The following is a 16,098-nucleotide window of genomic DNA, read 5'->3' on the forward strand; positions in this document are numbered from 1 at the left end:
GCAGTGGTGTAAAGCACGCCGCCACTGGACTCTAGAGCAGTGGAGACGTGTTCTCTGGAGTGACGAATCGCGCTTCTCCATCTGGCAATCTGATGGACGAGTCTGGGTTTGGCGGTTGCCAGGAGAACGGTTCTTGTCTGACTGCATTGTGCCAAGTGTAAAGTTTGGTGGAGGGGGGATTATGGTGTGGGGTTGTTTTTCAGGAGCTGGGCTTGGCCCCTTAGTTCCAGTGAAAGGAACTCTGAATGCTTCAGCATACCAAGACATTTTGGACAATTCCATGCTCCCAACTTTGTGGGAACAGTTTGGAGCTGGCCCCTTCCTCTTCCAACATGACTGTGCACCAGTGCACAAAGCAAGGTCCATAAAGACATGGATGACAGAGTCTGGTGTGGATGAACTTGACTGGCCTGCACAGAGTCCTGACCTCAACCCGATAGAACACCTTTGGGATGAATTAGAGGGGAGTCTGAGAGCCAGGCCTTCTCGTCCAACATCAGTGTGTGACCTCACAAATGCGCTTCTGGAAGAATGGCCAAAAATTCCCATAAACACACTCCTAAACCTTGTGGACAGCCTTCCCGGAAGAGTTGAAGCTGTTACAGCTGCAAAGGGTGGACCGACCTCATATTGAACCCTATGGATTAGGAATGGGATGTCACTTAAGTTCATATGCGAGTCAAGGCAGGTGAGCGAATACTTTTGGCAATATAGTGTATAAGGCATTTTAAAATGACTTAAATGACTATACACATTAAGTGGTTGAACATTTCACTTTGGTACTATCCATGAACATTATTTTCTTAATTAGTGGACAAAATGTTACATTAATAGTATACATTGATAATAGCAGTAAATGACTGACTATCATGTGTGTGAAAAGCTAAGGGCTGATTTAGAGGTCAATGAATGAATCATATGCTAGTACTTCACTCTGGATCAGGTAAACTAATGCCAGTAGACAGCAGAGAAGAAGGATAATGGAGCAAGGGAGGGAGAGAGAAAGGGCTTGGAATACAAATGACCTGTGTGGGGGTGGGAAAGGCTGGGAACATTAACTAGGGAAATTCTGAACAGGGGAGGGGAGGGGTTTCTCCAGCTTCTCATTAATCCATCCCTACTTGTCTCTCTAACTCTGTTTCCTACTCTCCCTTGAGAAAGCCTATGGTGGCTTTTGAATGTAATAATAAGCAGTTTGGATAATGTTGAAAATGCAGTTTGGATAATGTTGATAATGTTGAAAATATTAATTTACAAACAGAAATTAAACCTCACAGTGGCAACCAATACTCACATTATACCACAAAACACCTGAGAAAAAGTCAATTATATTCAGTTTGGTGCAAAGACAAAGACTATGCAGAAACAAAAAGAAGACAAAAAAAGCATTTGGACACAGCATAATCCGCTGTATAATTTTTTTAGTTAATGATTTTATAATCAATGATTATATAGTTTTTTTCCATTAAAATTAAAGAATGATAAAATAACATTGTAATTTTTTGTCAAAAAACAAACAAACAAACAAACAATAGTTTTATGTACTATAAATACATAAAATAAAATAAAAATGCTTTGCTGGATTTACTTGATTTTAATATTGAAAGGGGTTGCATGAAACAATTTTATTTAAATCCAGATATATTTTATAATATAATATCATAATATCAAATGAATTATTTTAAGTTCAAAATATTTGAACAAATATCAAATAACAAATATTTTTGAGTAAACGTTACTCTAATTTCCCTAGTATTTCTAACTAAGCTGTTGTTTAACATACTAAAATACTTGTAATCCATACAAAATTTGTTATTGTTGATTCAGAGCAATTAAAATGTTAAATTCCTATATAATAAAATTAAATTAAAACTAACAATATATTTAATTGTTCTCAACAAATGCCTGTTTGAGAAAGCCATAATCTTTCAAATTACAAAAAAAATGTTTCATAGTTTTTTATTTTTTAATCATAACCAAATTAAAATGTACTGAAAACAAGAAACAATGCACATAAACCCTTAAAGAAAAGCTTTCCACCACCAATTTGCAACAGCACTTACAGTTGGGCTGCAGAGCCCTGCGAAACCGTATGATGAATGCCACTCAACTCCAGGCACATTTAAGGGAGGTGAGAGGCACCCAAGTGTCACGTCAGACCATTCGAAAACGTTTACATCAGCCTGGTCTGCATGCTAGATGACCTGCAACAGGCATCATCGTCTTGCATGGGCCAGGGAGCATTTACGCTGGACGAGGGACAAGTGGGCCTCAGTGCTGTTCTCTGATGAAAGTTGATTCACGTTGAGCAGAAATGATGGCCGCCAATGATGTTGGAGACGTCAAGGAGAGCAGTATGCATCAGTCGCTGTTGTCACCAGACGAGCCTTTGGTGGTGGTGTTACAGTCTGGGCAGGTGTGTCTACTCAATACAGAACTGCCCTACATCTTGTGAATGGTACAGTGACAAGCCAATACTACCTGAATAACATCAGTAATCCAGTCATTGTGCCCCTGCATGAACAACACAGGCCTAATTTCATCTTTTCGCCATCAATTCATCAATTCGCCGTGTAGAGGCTCGTAACCCTGCACTCCAGAACCTCAATGACCTGAGGGCTGCTCTTCAAGAAGAGTGGAATGCCATGACTCAGCAGACAATAAATCGACTCGTGAACAGCATGAGACGTCGTTGTCAAGCTGTAATTGATGGTCAAGGGCACATGACAAATTATTGAGACATTGACATTTTTTGTTGTGGTATACCCACCACTGTTGTTGGCTTTTGTTTCAATAAATTGTTTGAGATGAGGAAATCACCATTGCATGCTTCTACTTAAATTCCCTACTTTCCCGATATATCACTGTAGCGTGAACGTTTTACATTTTCCATAAATTTCACCCAAAAGCCAAATATTCTTAACTTTTTGTGAGTAGTGTATGTATATAGAATATGTATATATAATATAGAATATGTATACAATGTAAAATGTAAACAACTGTATAAATAACTGTAATAAATAATAAAGAACAAAACTATGTAAAATGTGTGCAATGTGCAGACAGCAGCAGTACGGGTGGTCATGAAGTGAAATGACATGATGAGCAGCAGTGTTATTGTTAGGTTATTTACTGTTTAGTGTCACCCAAAGGAGATTCAGTCCTGAAATGTGCAAATGTGCGGTGTGGTTGGTTGTGGTGTGTTCCAACGTGTGTGAAGGAAACATCGCAAGTCCAATCAGTTGAGTTCTATGTGGAGTTCTGGTTGAGAGACCGTATAGCCTGCGGGAAGAAGCTCCTCCTCAGTCTCTCTGTGATGCCGGTTTGAATGCACTGTAAGTTAACTTAAAAAACAAAAACAAATAAAAAGGGGTCGGAGCAATCGTGACGGCAGCCGACCTCACCGGCGCCATCTATATGGGCACGACTGTAATATTATACCTCCACAATCCCGAGAGTGGAAATAATTATTAACAGTTTAGCATGATAACTTGAAAGAGGAGAAAAGTACTATTATACTAAATTGTACTATTATAATAAAACCTCATTATAATCATTTCTGAAAAAGGAAAGGAAAAAACGAAGGTTTGAGACGAAGTTATCAGCACTACTGGAATTACAAAGATAAATGATTTTAACCGCGTGGTTGAGTTGCCTGATGCCAAGTCTATATTAAAGAGACAAAACTATAGGTTGTATTTTCCCCCCATTATTTTATATTTCAATTATAGTCCTTTTCACTCAGCAAGATGTAACAACACCTTTCTAATGTCTTAAAAGTTTCACTGAAAGTATTTGTCATGTTTTAATACCTGATGTAAATCATTATCAGAGCCATTGCAATATAATATGTACATACAGCCAACTCCACAATTATTGGCACTCTTCATAAAAACGTCAATTCAAGGGTTTTCAATAATAGATTGAGATGTCACTACAAAACATAATTTTGATTATTTTTATCCATTGTTTTAGCCATTATCCATTAATTTTCCCTTCTGTGTTGGAAGTGACACACTTTCTGTGAAAGTTTTTACATTTTTATGAAAATTATTTTGTTAGTAAAAGAGCTCAAAATGAGTACATTTAATGAGAATATAAATATCCGTATGTAGCGTTTATTTTATATAATTATTTTTGAACGTTCATTATTTTTAAACGTTTTTCAGCACATCTAAATATTTTCCGGTTTGGATTTGGTTGCCACCGTACTGTTCGTTCGTTTGCCTGTTGAGTTTTTTTTTTCTAATTCGTCAATCATGCGCGTGAAGGTTTGACCCTGATAGGACGCCGTAATGTTTGTGTTTGGTGCTGACGAAAATGGCGGACGAACTGGACAGAGTACGAATTTCTGAGGCTGAATTACGCGCAGAGGCGTCGAGTATTGGAACATCTAGATACAACTCGAAAGGTTAGTGCGATTAGGTGTATTGACGGAATACGGTAAAAGAGAGTTAGTTGCAAACTTAGTTAAACGCAACACCTTGGGTCAGTTACGAGTAGCTAAAGCTAATGGTAACGCCAGCAAGCTAGGTGTTTGCTAGTTGAGTAACTTGTGGTTTTGTTATAAGGTTATTTGGTAGCGTGTTGCCTAATAGCGTAACGGCAGTGGATGTTTTGGGGGTAAAGGTTATGCTTCTATCACAATAAAAATAAAAATCCGTTGGCAGACAAACTTATTTCAACTGGATAAACAGTAGCTAGCACTCAGGAACCGTACACATCATGAGCTTGTATTTGCTTGAATTACAAATTAAGGCTTAGGTTAGCTAATTATAGTCCCCTATGGGAAAAGTAAACCAAACTTAAGTGCATTTGAATTATTGTAAAGTTTAATGTAATAAAGCTGGGAAGTTATATAGATAGCTTTCAGGTAATATGAGCAACAGGTTTTTTTCTTTTTAGTTTTTTTTCATGAATGTAACCTTATATGTGATAATATATCAAATATAATGATTAATAATTAGAAATTAATGCTTGAATAATCAACTGAATGAGTTGTTTTATCAACAACTTTTTCATTGTCTTTTGTTTCTTTCATAGAAGTGCAAAAGACAAGCAAAAAACAAAGTCAGAGAGATGGGAAAAGGCCAGACCTTCAGAGATACGATCCCGGTGCAGCACAGATACGCAGATGCAAGGATAGATGTGAAGGAGATGTACTAGCAAATTCAGAGTCACCTACATACACTTCAAATGACTCTGTGTCAGATCCTGCTATTAAAATGCCTGCCACCTCTCTACAAAATTCAAGCTTGAAATTCACCAACAGTGACTGCCAGTCTGAACTGAGCACTGTTCATTTTGACCGCAATGATACAAATACATCTTTCAGCCAGCGGGATGACAGGAGGAACACTTTTAAAAATAGTGAATTATCCAGCACTGGAACACCAAGTTCTCCAAAACTACGGAAAATGCGCAAACCTGATCGTAAGATATACCAGCCTGGTGGGAGAAGGGGTCAAGGTTATAGAGACTATGACACAACCAGTGAGTTAAAACAGATATCACAAGAAGTGGCAAAGACACAGGATAATACATATAATGGATTGATGGGCTTAGCTGATCAGCGGAAGGATATAAATCTGGAAGAGGAAAAAAGAAATGGGAGGGAAATAAAAGAATGTAGGAAAAAACAGAAGCCGGGGAAACAAAAGAAATTAGACTTGTTTTCTGCAGGCTGTGATCAGCCCACAGTTAAGAGTATGACTGATAAAGTGGAGAAACTCAACATTAACAGCTTCACAGCCATAGATACAGAAAATAAGAGTGAAAATGGTGGAAGAAGATTAAGTGGTGAGGGCTCTAAGAACAGAGCAGGAGGAGGAGTTGGAGAAACAGGTGAGGTGAAGGAGAGAAAAAAGGAGCAGGAAAAACGAAGATCCAGAGGGGACAAGGAGAGAGGGTCACGTAGGAGGGAGGAAGGAGAAGGAGGCGAAAAAAGTTTGCTGACACACCAGCTAGAGAAAAACAGTGAGCCAAAGGTAGAAATAATATTTCCATGGGATGTAAAAGGAAAAGAGGCTCTACAAGATCAGACCTTGAAAAAACAGAATCGCAGTCAGCCAAAAGAAAGTGAGGGTGAGAGGCGCAGAATAGCTCAGGAAACACAACCTTGCAAAGTTAACTGTTCTTCAAAGCGATATTCCAAATCAGACATCAGACGGACTCGAAACCGGACCTATAGCACAAGTTCAGCCAGCAGTGGCACCAGCATTGACGGTCCAGTAGAGTCTGAAACATACAGGTCTAATGAATGTGGGGCAGGAGAAAGAGGTCCAATGCCTAAGTCTCATGAAAGGATAATAGAGGTGATGGACCAGACAATGGCAGACATGCCCAGGCAAAGGAGAAGGACAGCTAAAGATATTTCATCCACAGATTCCTTTGAGGAAAATGAGGGAATGGAGAGAGATGGAAGAGGAGGCCATAAAGCCAAAGCAGACAAGAATGACAATAGAATATCGAAAGGGAATACCAGAGGATTGAGAGGAGCCTTGATTGGTGGTCAAGGAGGAGTTTTGAGAGTTTCCTTGGACAGACAGTCTGGCACACCCTCAGGAACCAGGGAGGACAACAAAAAAAAAAGTCCTAGAGGCAGAGGCATTTTGGTACTCCCAACACACACTGAACTAACTACATCCTCAGAACATGGACCTCAGCTTATGTGTGGGACAAGAAGCAGCACAGGCCTAGATAGAGGAAGAGGATGTCGTGGTGGAAGTACTAGGCGGTTGTGGGACCCTAACAACCCTGATAAGAAACCAGCTCTGTCAGGCAGCCAGCAATCTCAGCAGTCATCTCTCCGACAACCACTGTACTTGCAGCACCAGGGAGGATATGGGCCACTTCATTTTTTGGACACTGATGATGAAACCGCTGGTAGCCCTCCTGTCCACCATGGGGAAGAATTTCAAATCAAGCATGCAGCCACCATGGCTTACTACAAATATCAGAATTCTGACAACCCTTACGGCTACCCATTATCAACCAAGTCTTCAAACACACCTCCATGCTACACCTATTCCTATCATCTCCCATATCAGTTACATGGTTCTAATGGTATATTCTCAAATCCAGGCATGGCACCCTTGTATGGAGTGTATGGACACAGTGGCCAGGTTTACGCATCCACAGGCATTACCTTTAGCCCAGAGGAGACAGAGTTACAGACAAGAGGGGAACTCAGTAAACTTCTGCGAATGGCTGACAGCCATGAACTCCAGCTCAGCAACCTGCTGTCCAGGGAGCGACTTAGTCGAGAAGGACTAGACAGGATGACTCAGCTGAGGTAAACAAGGACTGATCACACATGGGAAATATTAAAGTACTGGTTGTGAAGAGTAGACTATGGTAGAGTGTTGCTAATATATTGACCTAATTTTTGCTCTTTTTCTCTCAGAGCTGAGCTCCTGACATTGTATGAGAGTATAATTCTAACAGACATCGAGTTCTCTGACACACAGAATGTGGACCAGTTACTGTGGAAGAATGTGTTTTATCAGGTCATTGAAAGATTCAGACAACTTCTGAAGAATCAGGATTCAGATACAGCTTCCCAGATTAGGGTTATGCTTCTTACTATACTGGAAGAGGTACATGGCTTATTTTTCCTCTAAGTTTGTTCCTTGCTATTAAATACTTTTTTTTTTTATTGCTGAAAGCTTTCATTTTCTCATATTCCATATGGGTTCCAATGTTTTTGCTCTTATTTGTAGCTCATTTGTCCATCCTGTTTGTGTTCTAGGGGGCAATGTTTTTTGATTCACTGCTGTTGAAGTTACAAACTGTATTCCAGTTTAAACTAGAAGACTACATGGATGGAATGGCAATACGTGCAAAACCTCTACGAAAGACTGTAAATATTTCCAACTCAAATTTAGATTAAAGCTTATACTTCCTTCCTGTTTCATTAAATTTAAAATGCATATATAAATGCATATATAATAAATCCAGCAATATTCTGTTTTTGAGTGGCAATATTATTGATCGATGATGATATTTTAAAATACAATACAACAGGGAGTACTGCAGTTTCTTAATCAACAGGCATTACTGCAGTTTGTAATTGAGAATTTTCATATATAAATCAATTTCAGGATCAAATAATGTGTAATAATCAATTCTATATTGTAATATTTACCACTTATACACGGTTGTTGTGTTATACCACAAATTGTAGAAATTCTGCTGTTCATTTTAGGTGAAATATGCTTTGATTAGTGCCCAGCGGTGTATGATCTGTCTTGGAGATGTCGCAAGATATAGAGAGCAAGCAAATGATTCTTCTAATTATGGCAAAGCACGCAGGTCAGTCATTTTGCATTATAAATCTTGTGTTTCTTAAAAGTACTTTCATAATGTACTTTCTACAATCGTATGCATCCCATTTTAGTTGTTTTAAATAGTTGGTTCTTTTTAAACAGTTGGTACCTGAAAGCGCAGCAGATTGCACCAAAAAATGGCCGACCATACAACCAGCTTGCTGTGTTAGCAGTGTACACAGTGAGTGACTTCTTTTAACCTTTTTTAAACATGTGCTAACGCTTGAATTTTGTAAATATTATGTTATATACACAATTTTTAATACCAATGTTTGTTCAGTTGAATGCTTGAATATAATTGGTTAGACAGTGTGCATTATTTTATTTTTAATATTAATAAAAGGGTGATATTAAAGCACTCTTAATGTTATTGTTTCTATAGTAATACATGGACTTGCCCCAAAACCAATAATTAATAATTTAAAAAGTCTGTTGTTTTACAAATTAGTTTTAATAGTTGTTGATAGGGTGATTCTCTTTATGTTAGGAGACATTTAATTAGCATTTATTGAAGGAGACTTAGTTGTAAGCAGTCTCAGTAATGCTTTACTTTTTCACTGTTTTCTCTCTCTCTCTCTCTCTCTCTCTCTCTCTCTCACACACACACACACACACTGCCTTTCCCACTGGTAGAAGCGGAAGCTGGATGCTGTGTATTACTACATGCGTAGCCTGTCTGCCAGTAACCCCATCCTCACAGCCAAGGAAAGCCTGATGAGTCTGTTTGAAGAATCCAAGCGCAAGGTTCAGTTTATTTAGACAATTTATTAAATATTATATTAAAATTACCAAAAAAAAGCTATTAAATAATTGCTAAATAAAAGCTATTAAATAGTTCATTAAGCCCTCTTTAGTACCCAAACCAGTCCACATATTCTGTTATGTGCTTAAGGCTACATAATTAATCATTTTCATTATCACAATGTTGGTTTCTACACTGTTGCAATAACAATGCTTTAAGTAATAGCACCATTTACGTTGCTTTACCCAGGATCAGCAGTAGTGTCTCTTGTGTTTTTGGTGATGACATTAGAGTAATGCAGAATGAAAACAGCCAAAAACACTAATTAAGCCAAAAAGCTACGAGTGCTATTAGGCTAAACGTCTGAAAAACAGCAAGGAGAGAGAATGCAAGTCTATAAGCATTTGAAAGTGAAATATGAAATTGCAGATCTGTGAAATTATTTGTGCAATATATGTTGTGTAGAATGACTCAATGATTTTCCTCTCACTAGGTTGAGCTCAGACTGAAGGAGGATATTGAAAGTAGCACACATGGCCCACAGGGGCATGGAACAGTACGAGGTCAGGATGCCACCCGTGTGGAAATTTGGATACGCCCTGCTGTGCATCCTGGAGTGGCATCTCGCATTGAAGGCAATGTCTCTGAGTCTGCCAATGACTCAGAGCAAGTTGGTGGGCTGAGGGCACTGAATGCAAGTGATGTGAGTGCTGCATCCCATCCACACCCCTTCACTTAAATTGTAGCCTGTGTGTGCAGATACAGTGTCTGCATTTGAACCATTAACTTAAACTGACCTTTCAAGGATAATTTTTTACATCTTTATGCTAATTACATGGCTGAATCCCAGAAAAAAATAAGACATTACACAAGGTTCTGATAAGTGTTTAGACAAGTTATTAATTTGCTGTTTCAAATTATGTATGCTTTTGCAAATATTACCTAGTTGGTTCTCCACTCATGCCTGCACTGACACAAACAAACACATGCTTTCCTCACATTAACATTGACACTTCCAGTACATACACTATATTGCCAAAAGTATTCGCTCACCTGCCTTGACTCGCATATGAACTTAAATGACATCCCATTCCTAATCCATAGAGTTCAATATGACGTTGGTCCACCCTTTGCAGCTATAACAGCTTCAACTCTTCTGGGAAGGCTGTCCACAAGGTTTAGGAGTGTGTTTATGGGAATTTTTGACCATTCTTCCAGAAGCGCATTTGTGAGGTCACACACTGATGTTGGACGAGAAGGCCTGGCTCTCAGTCTCCGCTCTAATTCATCCCAAAGGTGTTCTATCGGGTTGAGGTCAGGACTCTGTGCAGGCCAGTCAAGTTCCTCCACACCAGACTCTGTCATCCATGTCTTTATGGACCTTGCTTTGTGCACTGGTGCACAGTCATGTTGGAAGAGGAAGGGGCCAGTTCCAAACTGTTCCCACAAAATTGGGAGCATGGAATTGTCCAAAATGTCTTGTTATGCTGAAGCATTCAGAGTTCCTTTCACTGGAACTAAGGGGCCAAGCCCAGCTCCTGAAAAACAACCCCACACCATAATCCCCCCTCCACCAAACTTTATACTTGGCACAATGCAGTCAGACAAGTACCGTTCTCCTGGCAACCGCCAAACCCAGACTCGTCCATCAGATTGCCAGATGGAGAAGCACGATTCTTCACTTCAGAGAAAGCGTCTCCACTGCTCTAGTGTCCAGTGGCGGCATGCTTTTCACCACTGCATCCGACGCTTTGCATTGCACTTGGTGATGTATGGCTTGGATGCAGCTGCTCGGCCATGGAAACCCATTCCATGAAGCTCTCTGCGCACTGTTCTTGAGCTAATCTGAAGGCCACATGAAGTTTGGAGGTCTGTAGCGATTGACTCTGCAGAAAGTTGGCGACCTCTTCGCACTATGCGCCTCAGCATCCGCTGACCCCGCTCCGTCAGTTTACGTGGCCTACCACTTCGTGGCTGAGTTGCTGTCGTTCCCAAACACTTCCACGTTCTTATAATACAGCTGACAGTTGACTGTGGAATATTTAGGAGCGAGGAAATTTCACGACTGGATTTGTTGCACAGGTGGCATCCTATCACAGTTCCACGGTGGAATTCACTGAGCTCCTGAGAGCGACCCATTCTTTCACAAATGTTTGTAAAAACAGTCTGCATGCCTAGGTGCTTGATTTTATACACCTGTGGCCATGGAAGTGATTGGAACACCTGATTCTGATTATTTGGATGGGTGAGCGAATACTTTTGGCAATATAGTGTATGTACTTGGCTCTCTCACACACATGCAGAATCCTGTGCTCTATACCTTCACCATGGCTCCTCAGTGTGAAAAAAGAAACACACTTGAACTCATTGTATGTATCTTTGCTTTTTTCCCCATGTAAAGAAAAATCCATCCTTACTGATTTTTGACATTCTTGGTCTATTTTCATTTAAAAATGAGCAGTTTCTCAAATTACCCACAGTGTCATTCAGCTACATTTTTGCTTTTAGACCTTTCTGAATATTTTGCCTGAACAGATAAGGTTCCAAAGCTTTCATTTACCTGACAATATCTGATATCCACACTAACAAGTGTCTCATAGGTCACTTAATAGCCAATTTACATCCCTGTCATAACTCTACGTCGTAGCTGCATTAGAACTTTGACTCCAATGCATACAGTCTCCACTTAGTCTGACAGTGTGTAACTACAATATTTCAGCCTGGAATATTTTTGGAAACAAAATACACTTTAAAATGTGGAAAGGTGTTTGAGAGCAATAATAGATATACAACACAATATTGTAAATTACTTAATTATATTAATATTTTCTGCATATGCCACTTTTTTTTTTACTTAGAGAGACATTCTGTGACTACAATCAGGAAATCGCTTACTTGTGGAGTGAGCTGGAATGAAAGAAGACAACTCCTTGTAAAATCCATTAAAATGAGGGCATTTGCACAATTCATTAATTCTAAAATTCAAAATAGCATAATGAAAGCATGAAAAAATTTTAGTAAAAACAGTTTTAGTGACCAAATTGATCACTTATGCATTTTTATCCCTGCCTTAACTTGGCTACTTTCCAATGTAAATATTGATAGAACTGTTGAACCTTTTTCGACATCCCTGAATAAGTGTGGTTGACTGAGGGTCTTCAGGGCCTGGCCCAGACAACACTGGATTATTGTTAGGTTTTGCTGTATTTGGCTAAGCAGTGGTTTAGGTGGCTCGCCAGTGTATTAGATTTCTCTAATACATAAAATAAGTAAGCTTGACCAGAGTTCTTATGGGGAGAAGAATTTATTTAATGTAGCAGGTCTTCAACAGCGATGTTAGCTGGTTGGTCTTCAAAGTATCTTAACCCAAAGATCTGTCTGTGAGACAGATCTTTATACAAGAATACAGAACTGTAAGGACGTCCTGTGGAGGGTCCTCAGTACACAAAACTGAATGTCCTTTGTGTGTGTCATCTGGCCCACACCCATCTCCTGTATGGGCCATCACCTGGCCCACACCTATTTCTGTGGGCCATCTTGATGAAACCCCCACAGACACATCTGATTGTATCTGAGAAGCAATGTCACAATGTCTGAGAGGCAATCACAATTTAAATGTATTTGATTAATGATAAACATAATCTTTTAATCCCCCCTTTGATCATTTTTGATCACAAATTAAACTTTTCATTAATCATGAATACAGCATTCTGTATACAGGCTCCATTACTTAAGACACCCGAATAAAAGTTCATGGTGAAGTATGAATCCTCTTGAATGCTCGAGTCCATTTTTTTTTTAATTTCGACGTTGTGATCTTGTGGAAGTGGCGGATGTTGCTGTGTTATGTGGATGTTCAGGCATGTCCATCTTGGTGGCCAGTGCAGTAGGGTCCAAGTGTTGAATGTCCTTGTCCTTGTTATTTATGTCTGGATTTGTAAGGGGTCACCAATAGTACCAAATTCCTTGTGTGTGCAAAGCATCCTTGGCCTATAATCTTGTTTCTGTTTCTAATCTAAGCAATTGCCTGGCAACTGTGCAATGTTGGTGCTAGTACCCCCATTTTAACCAACATTCTCTTTTCTTTTAGCTCAATAAGAGATTTGTCTTGAGTTTTCTTCACACTCATGGAAAGCTCTTCACTAAAGTAGGGTAAGTTGCTATATTTGTCTATATTGTGCAGTGTTAACACAGTATTCATCTACTAATCTGTAGACAAATTGACATTATAGTCCAATCTTAGTGGACTTTAACGAAAAAGAAAAATGGTCTCAGATCAGTGTATTGGACATATAAGAATGCTGCTTAACATGACTTGGAAAACTGAACCACATCCATTTGGGAACCATTTTAGAAATGCCTTATTTGTATAACCAAAACCTCAAGTTCCTTTTAAACTCTGATTGACATAACATTCACTCTTTTGAAGTTCATTTTTTTCTTTTCTTTCTCCACCTTTTGCTTTTTTGCTTGTTTCGGCATGTATTAAAGACTGAAAATCTAACAGTTATGACTTCTTGGTCTGGTAGGATGGAGAGCTTTTCAGCTGTGGCCACTCGTATGTTGGAGGAGTTCCAGGCCCTTCTCCAGCATAGCCCCTCTCCTTTGGGAAGTACTCGCATGCTTCAGATTATCACAATCAACATGTTCACCATTCACTATGCCCAGACCAGAGGTATGCCCAGTCCATAACCACTCTACTCACATCAACTTATATTTAACTGCTTGCTCAAGTGGTACATATGTATTTAGATTTTTATAAGTATGCCTCTGTCAGTGTCTGCCTCTGTATGTTTTTCACAGAAAAAGGGCAGGAGTCTCGTTCATTATTGGAAGAACAGTCTACTTCTCTGGGTTTGACAATGTTTGGCCTACTAGTGCAGCGTTGCACTGAACTTCTTAAAGAAACACCTGCAGGTGACCAGTTATACATTCTAAAACTTCCAGTTAATATCCAAATCAATATTTAAACAGTATCCACTCAAAATCTTGTCAAATGATTCATTATAAGCAGTTTAAATTAAGAAGAGTTATGAGGAAAAAAATCTGAGCAGTTCAGATTAAGTATATAAGCATAAAAAACTGTAATGTTCTTTCCAAAAAGCTCCTGCCAGCAAGAATCCCTTAAAGGTTGCTTAAAGTACAATATAAATAAAACTGCATAAATACATTTTGTCTGTGTGTGTGTCAGAGCCTGTACCATTGGGGGAGGAGGAGGATGAACTGGTGCCAATGGTGAGAGTGTCCACTTTTCCGACTGACTTGCACGAGCTCCTGCCCAGTGTTAAAGTCTGGTCTGACTGGATGCTGGGCCACCCAGAGCAGTGGAACCCTCCACCATGCAATTTTGAGTGAGTGTGTTGAACACCCATATAGACTTTAGGCATGGTCCAGTAATTATTTATTCAATATATCGAAAAACTCAGCACACAAAATGTTTTCATAGAGACCAACTCAGCTGCCATAAAAAAGAGGAAGACAAACTTTTTTTTTAAGTGAAAGCAGACTCTGTCTCTTTGTTTGGGCTAATAATAATCATCATCTTTGCAAAATCTGAAATTCTAAGAACCTGAAATTAACATGATTGGGTTTATCCTTTTCCTGAAGGAATGCTGAACATACTGAAGCATTCTTAATCATACCAGTTACAAAGTTGACCCCTTTTTCATTTCAGCAGTTTCTGCATGCTTTGTGTTCATTACAGGACTGCATCAGGACAATGTGAGGTTTGCAGATTAATGAATTATATTGACACATCTTGTCACAAAGGTTCTGTTTATATGAAAGGGCTATGTTAGGCTTAATGCTTGTTGACCCACAAATAAAATATAGATATGTATGGTGGGTTGTTAGTATCATGGAGACGTGTATGTCAGGGTCACTGTGACTCTGTATGCCATACTTGCACATAACCCCCATCTCTGGGTCTTGCCACAAATATTTATAAACAATTGAGTATAACCCATTCTTTAAGTGATTAGCATCTTACTTCTTGTAATTACAAAACCTACAGGTTTCATATTTGCATATAATTTTCCAAAAATATTGCATATTTTTTTGTGTGTTCAGTGGCAGTCCTGACGTTTGGCAGTGCCTGGCAGAGCTATGTAATTCTTTGGCATCAGTCTATCATGGTGAGATTCCACTCTTCAAGGCAGATGCTGATGGAGAGAGTGATGAATTGCGACTGCTTGTGCTGGAGGAGGACAGAATGCTGGCTGGATTTGTCCCCTTGCTGGCTGCTCCACAAGAGCCATGCTATATTGAGCCCCAGTCAGATACTGTGAGTCTGAACTGCTTGCAGCACCATGTTTAAGTGAATTTGGTTACTTTTCTTTACTGTGAATCACAAAAACTGATCCTGGACATACATGCCTGGAGCAAAAAACAGTGCAGACTAGGGATGGGGAAATCTTTTGTATGATGCATTGTGATGTTTTCTTGAAAGGTTTTCCCAAGAACATGATTCTTAAGAAAGATTTTTTTTTTTTTTTTTTTGATTTGACTGATTCTGGTGTGAAAGCAAGTAGGAATTAACATTTGTGAACCCTCTGGGACAAAGGTGATACACATGGAAGTATGCCTTTCTAAATCATGCTTTCTAAATTCATGTTTTAGAGGCTTTGCAAGATAATTAAAGTAAACAGGATGCACCTGTGCTGAAAATCTAAATAAAATGTTTCAGTTTTTGCTTTAAAGGTAGTTTCAAAAGGTAATTTAACAGTTAAGTCAAAATCTCACACACAACTGTGAATCATAAAAAATAATTGTTTGCCTCCTAGGTAAAAGCACACTATCACAGAACATGTTAAAACTGTTGTTACAACTGCTAAAATGTGTCATAAGTAGGGTTGCAAAGGGGTGGAAAATTTCCATGGGAACTTCATCTGAGGAATTATGGAAATATTCCAAGTTGGAAACTTAATGGGAATTTATGGGAATTTACGGGAATTTATGGGAATTAGTAGGAATTTATTTAAATTATTTAGAAATTTGGGGAAATCATGCAACACTGAAGACTGGAGTATT

The 16,098-nt window shown here is 39.0% G+C and overlaps 1 protein-coding gene across 2 annotated transcripts in view; it reads left to right on the forward strand.

Moving 5' to 3' along the window:
- The first annotated feature begins 4,271 nt into the window (after positions 1–4,271).
- Positions 4,272–16,098, forward strand: part of smg6 (SMG6 nonsense mediated mRNA decay factor) — a 30,766-nt gene continuing 18,939 nt past the window's right edge. The window contains exons 1-13 of one of the 2 annotated variants that reach the window (XM_058411529.1): positions 4,272–4,411; positions 5,044–7,294; positions 7,406–7,598; positions 7,751–7,861; positions 8,207–8,313; positions 8,430–8,508; positions 8,961–9,071; positions 9,563–9,772; positions 13,160–13,221; positions 13,599–13,744; positions 13,873–13,986; positions 14,261–14,420; positions 15,139–15,352. In XM_058411529.1, coding sequence (XP_058267512.1) covers positions 4,321–4,411; positions 5,044–7,294; positions 7,406–7,598; positions 7,751–7,861; positions 8,207–8,313; positions 8,430–8,508; positions 8,961–9,071; positions 9,563–9,772; positions 13,160–13,221; positions 13,599–13,744; positions 13,873–13,986; positions 14,261–14,420; positions 15,139–15,352 — 3,849 coding nt within the window. In that variant the 5' untranslated portion in view covers positions 4,272–4,320. The remainder of the gene's footprint in view (positions 4,412–5,043; positions 7,295–7,405; positions 7,599–7,750; positions 7,862–8,206; positions 8,314–8,429; positions 8,509–8,960; positions 9,072–9,562; positions 9,773–13,159; positions 13,222–13,598; positions 13,745–13,872; positions 13,987–14,260; positions 14,421–15,138; positions 15,353–16,098) is intronic. The other variant, XM_058411530.1, reaches the window with a different exon arrangement.

The sequence above is a fragment of the Hemibagrus wyckioides genome, linkage group LG16 (assembly GCF_019097595.1).
Source record: "Hemibagrus wyckioides isolate EC202008001 linkage group LG16, SWU_Hwy_1.0, whole genome shotgun sequence".
NCBI classification, from domain to species: domain Eukaryota; kingdom Metazoa; phylum Chordata; class Actinopteri; order Siluriformes; family Bagridae; genus Hemibagrus; species Hemibagrus wyckioides.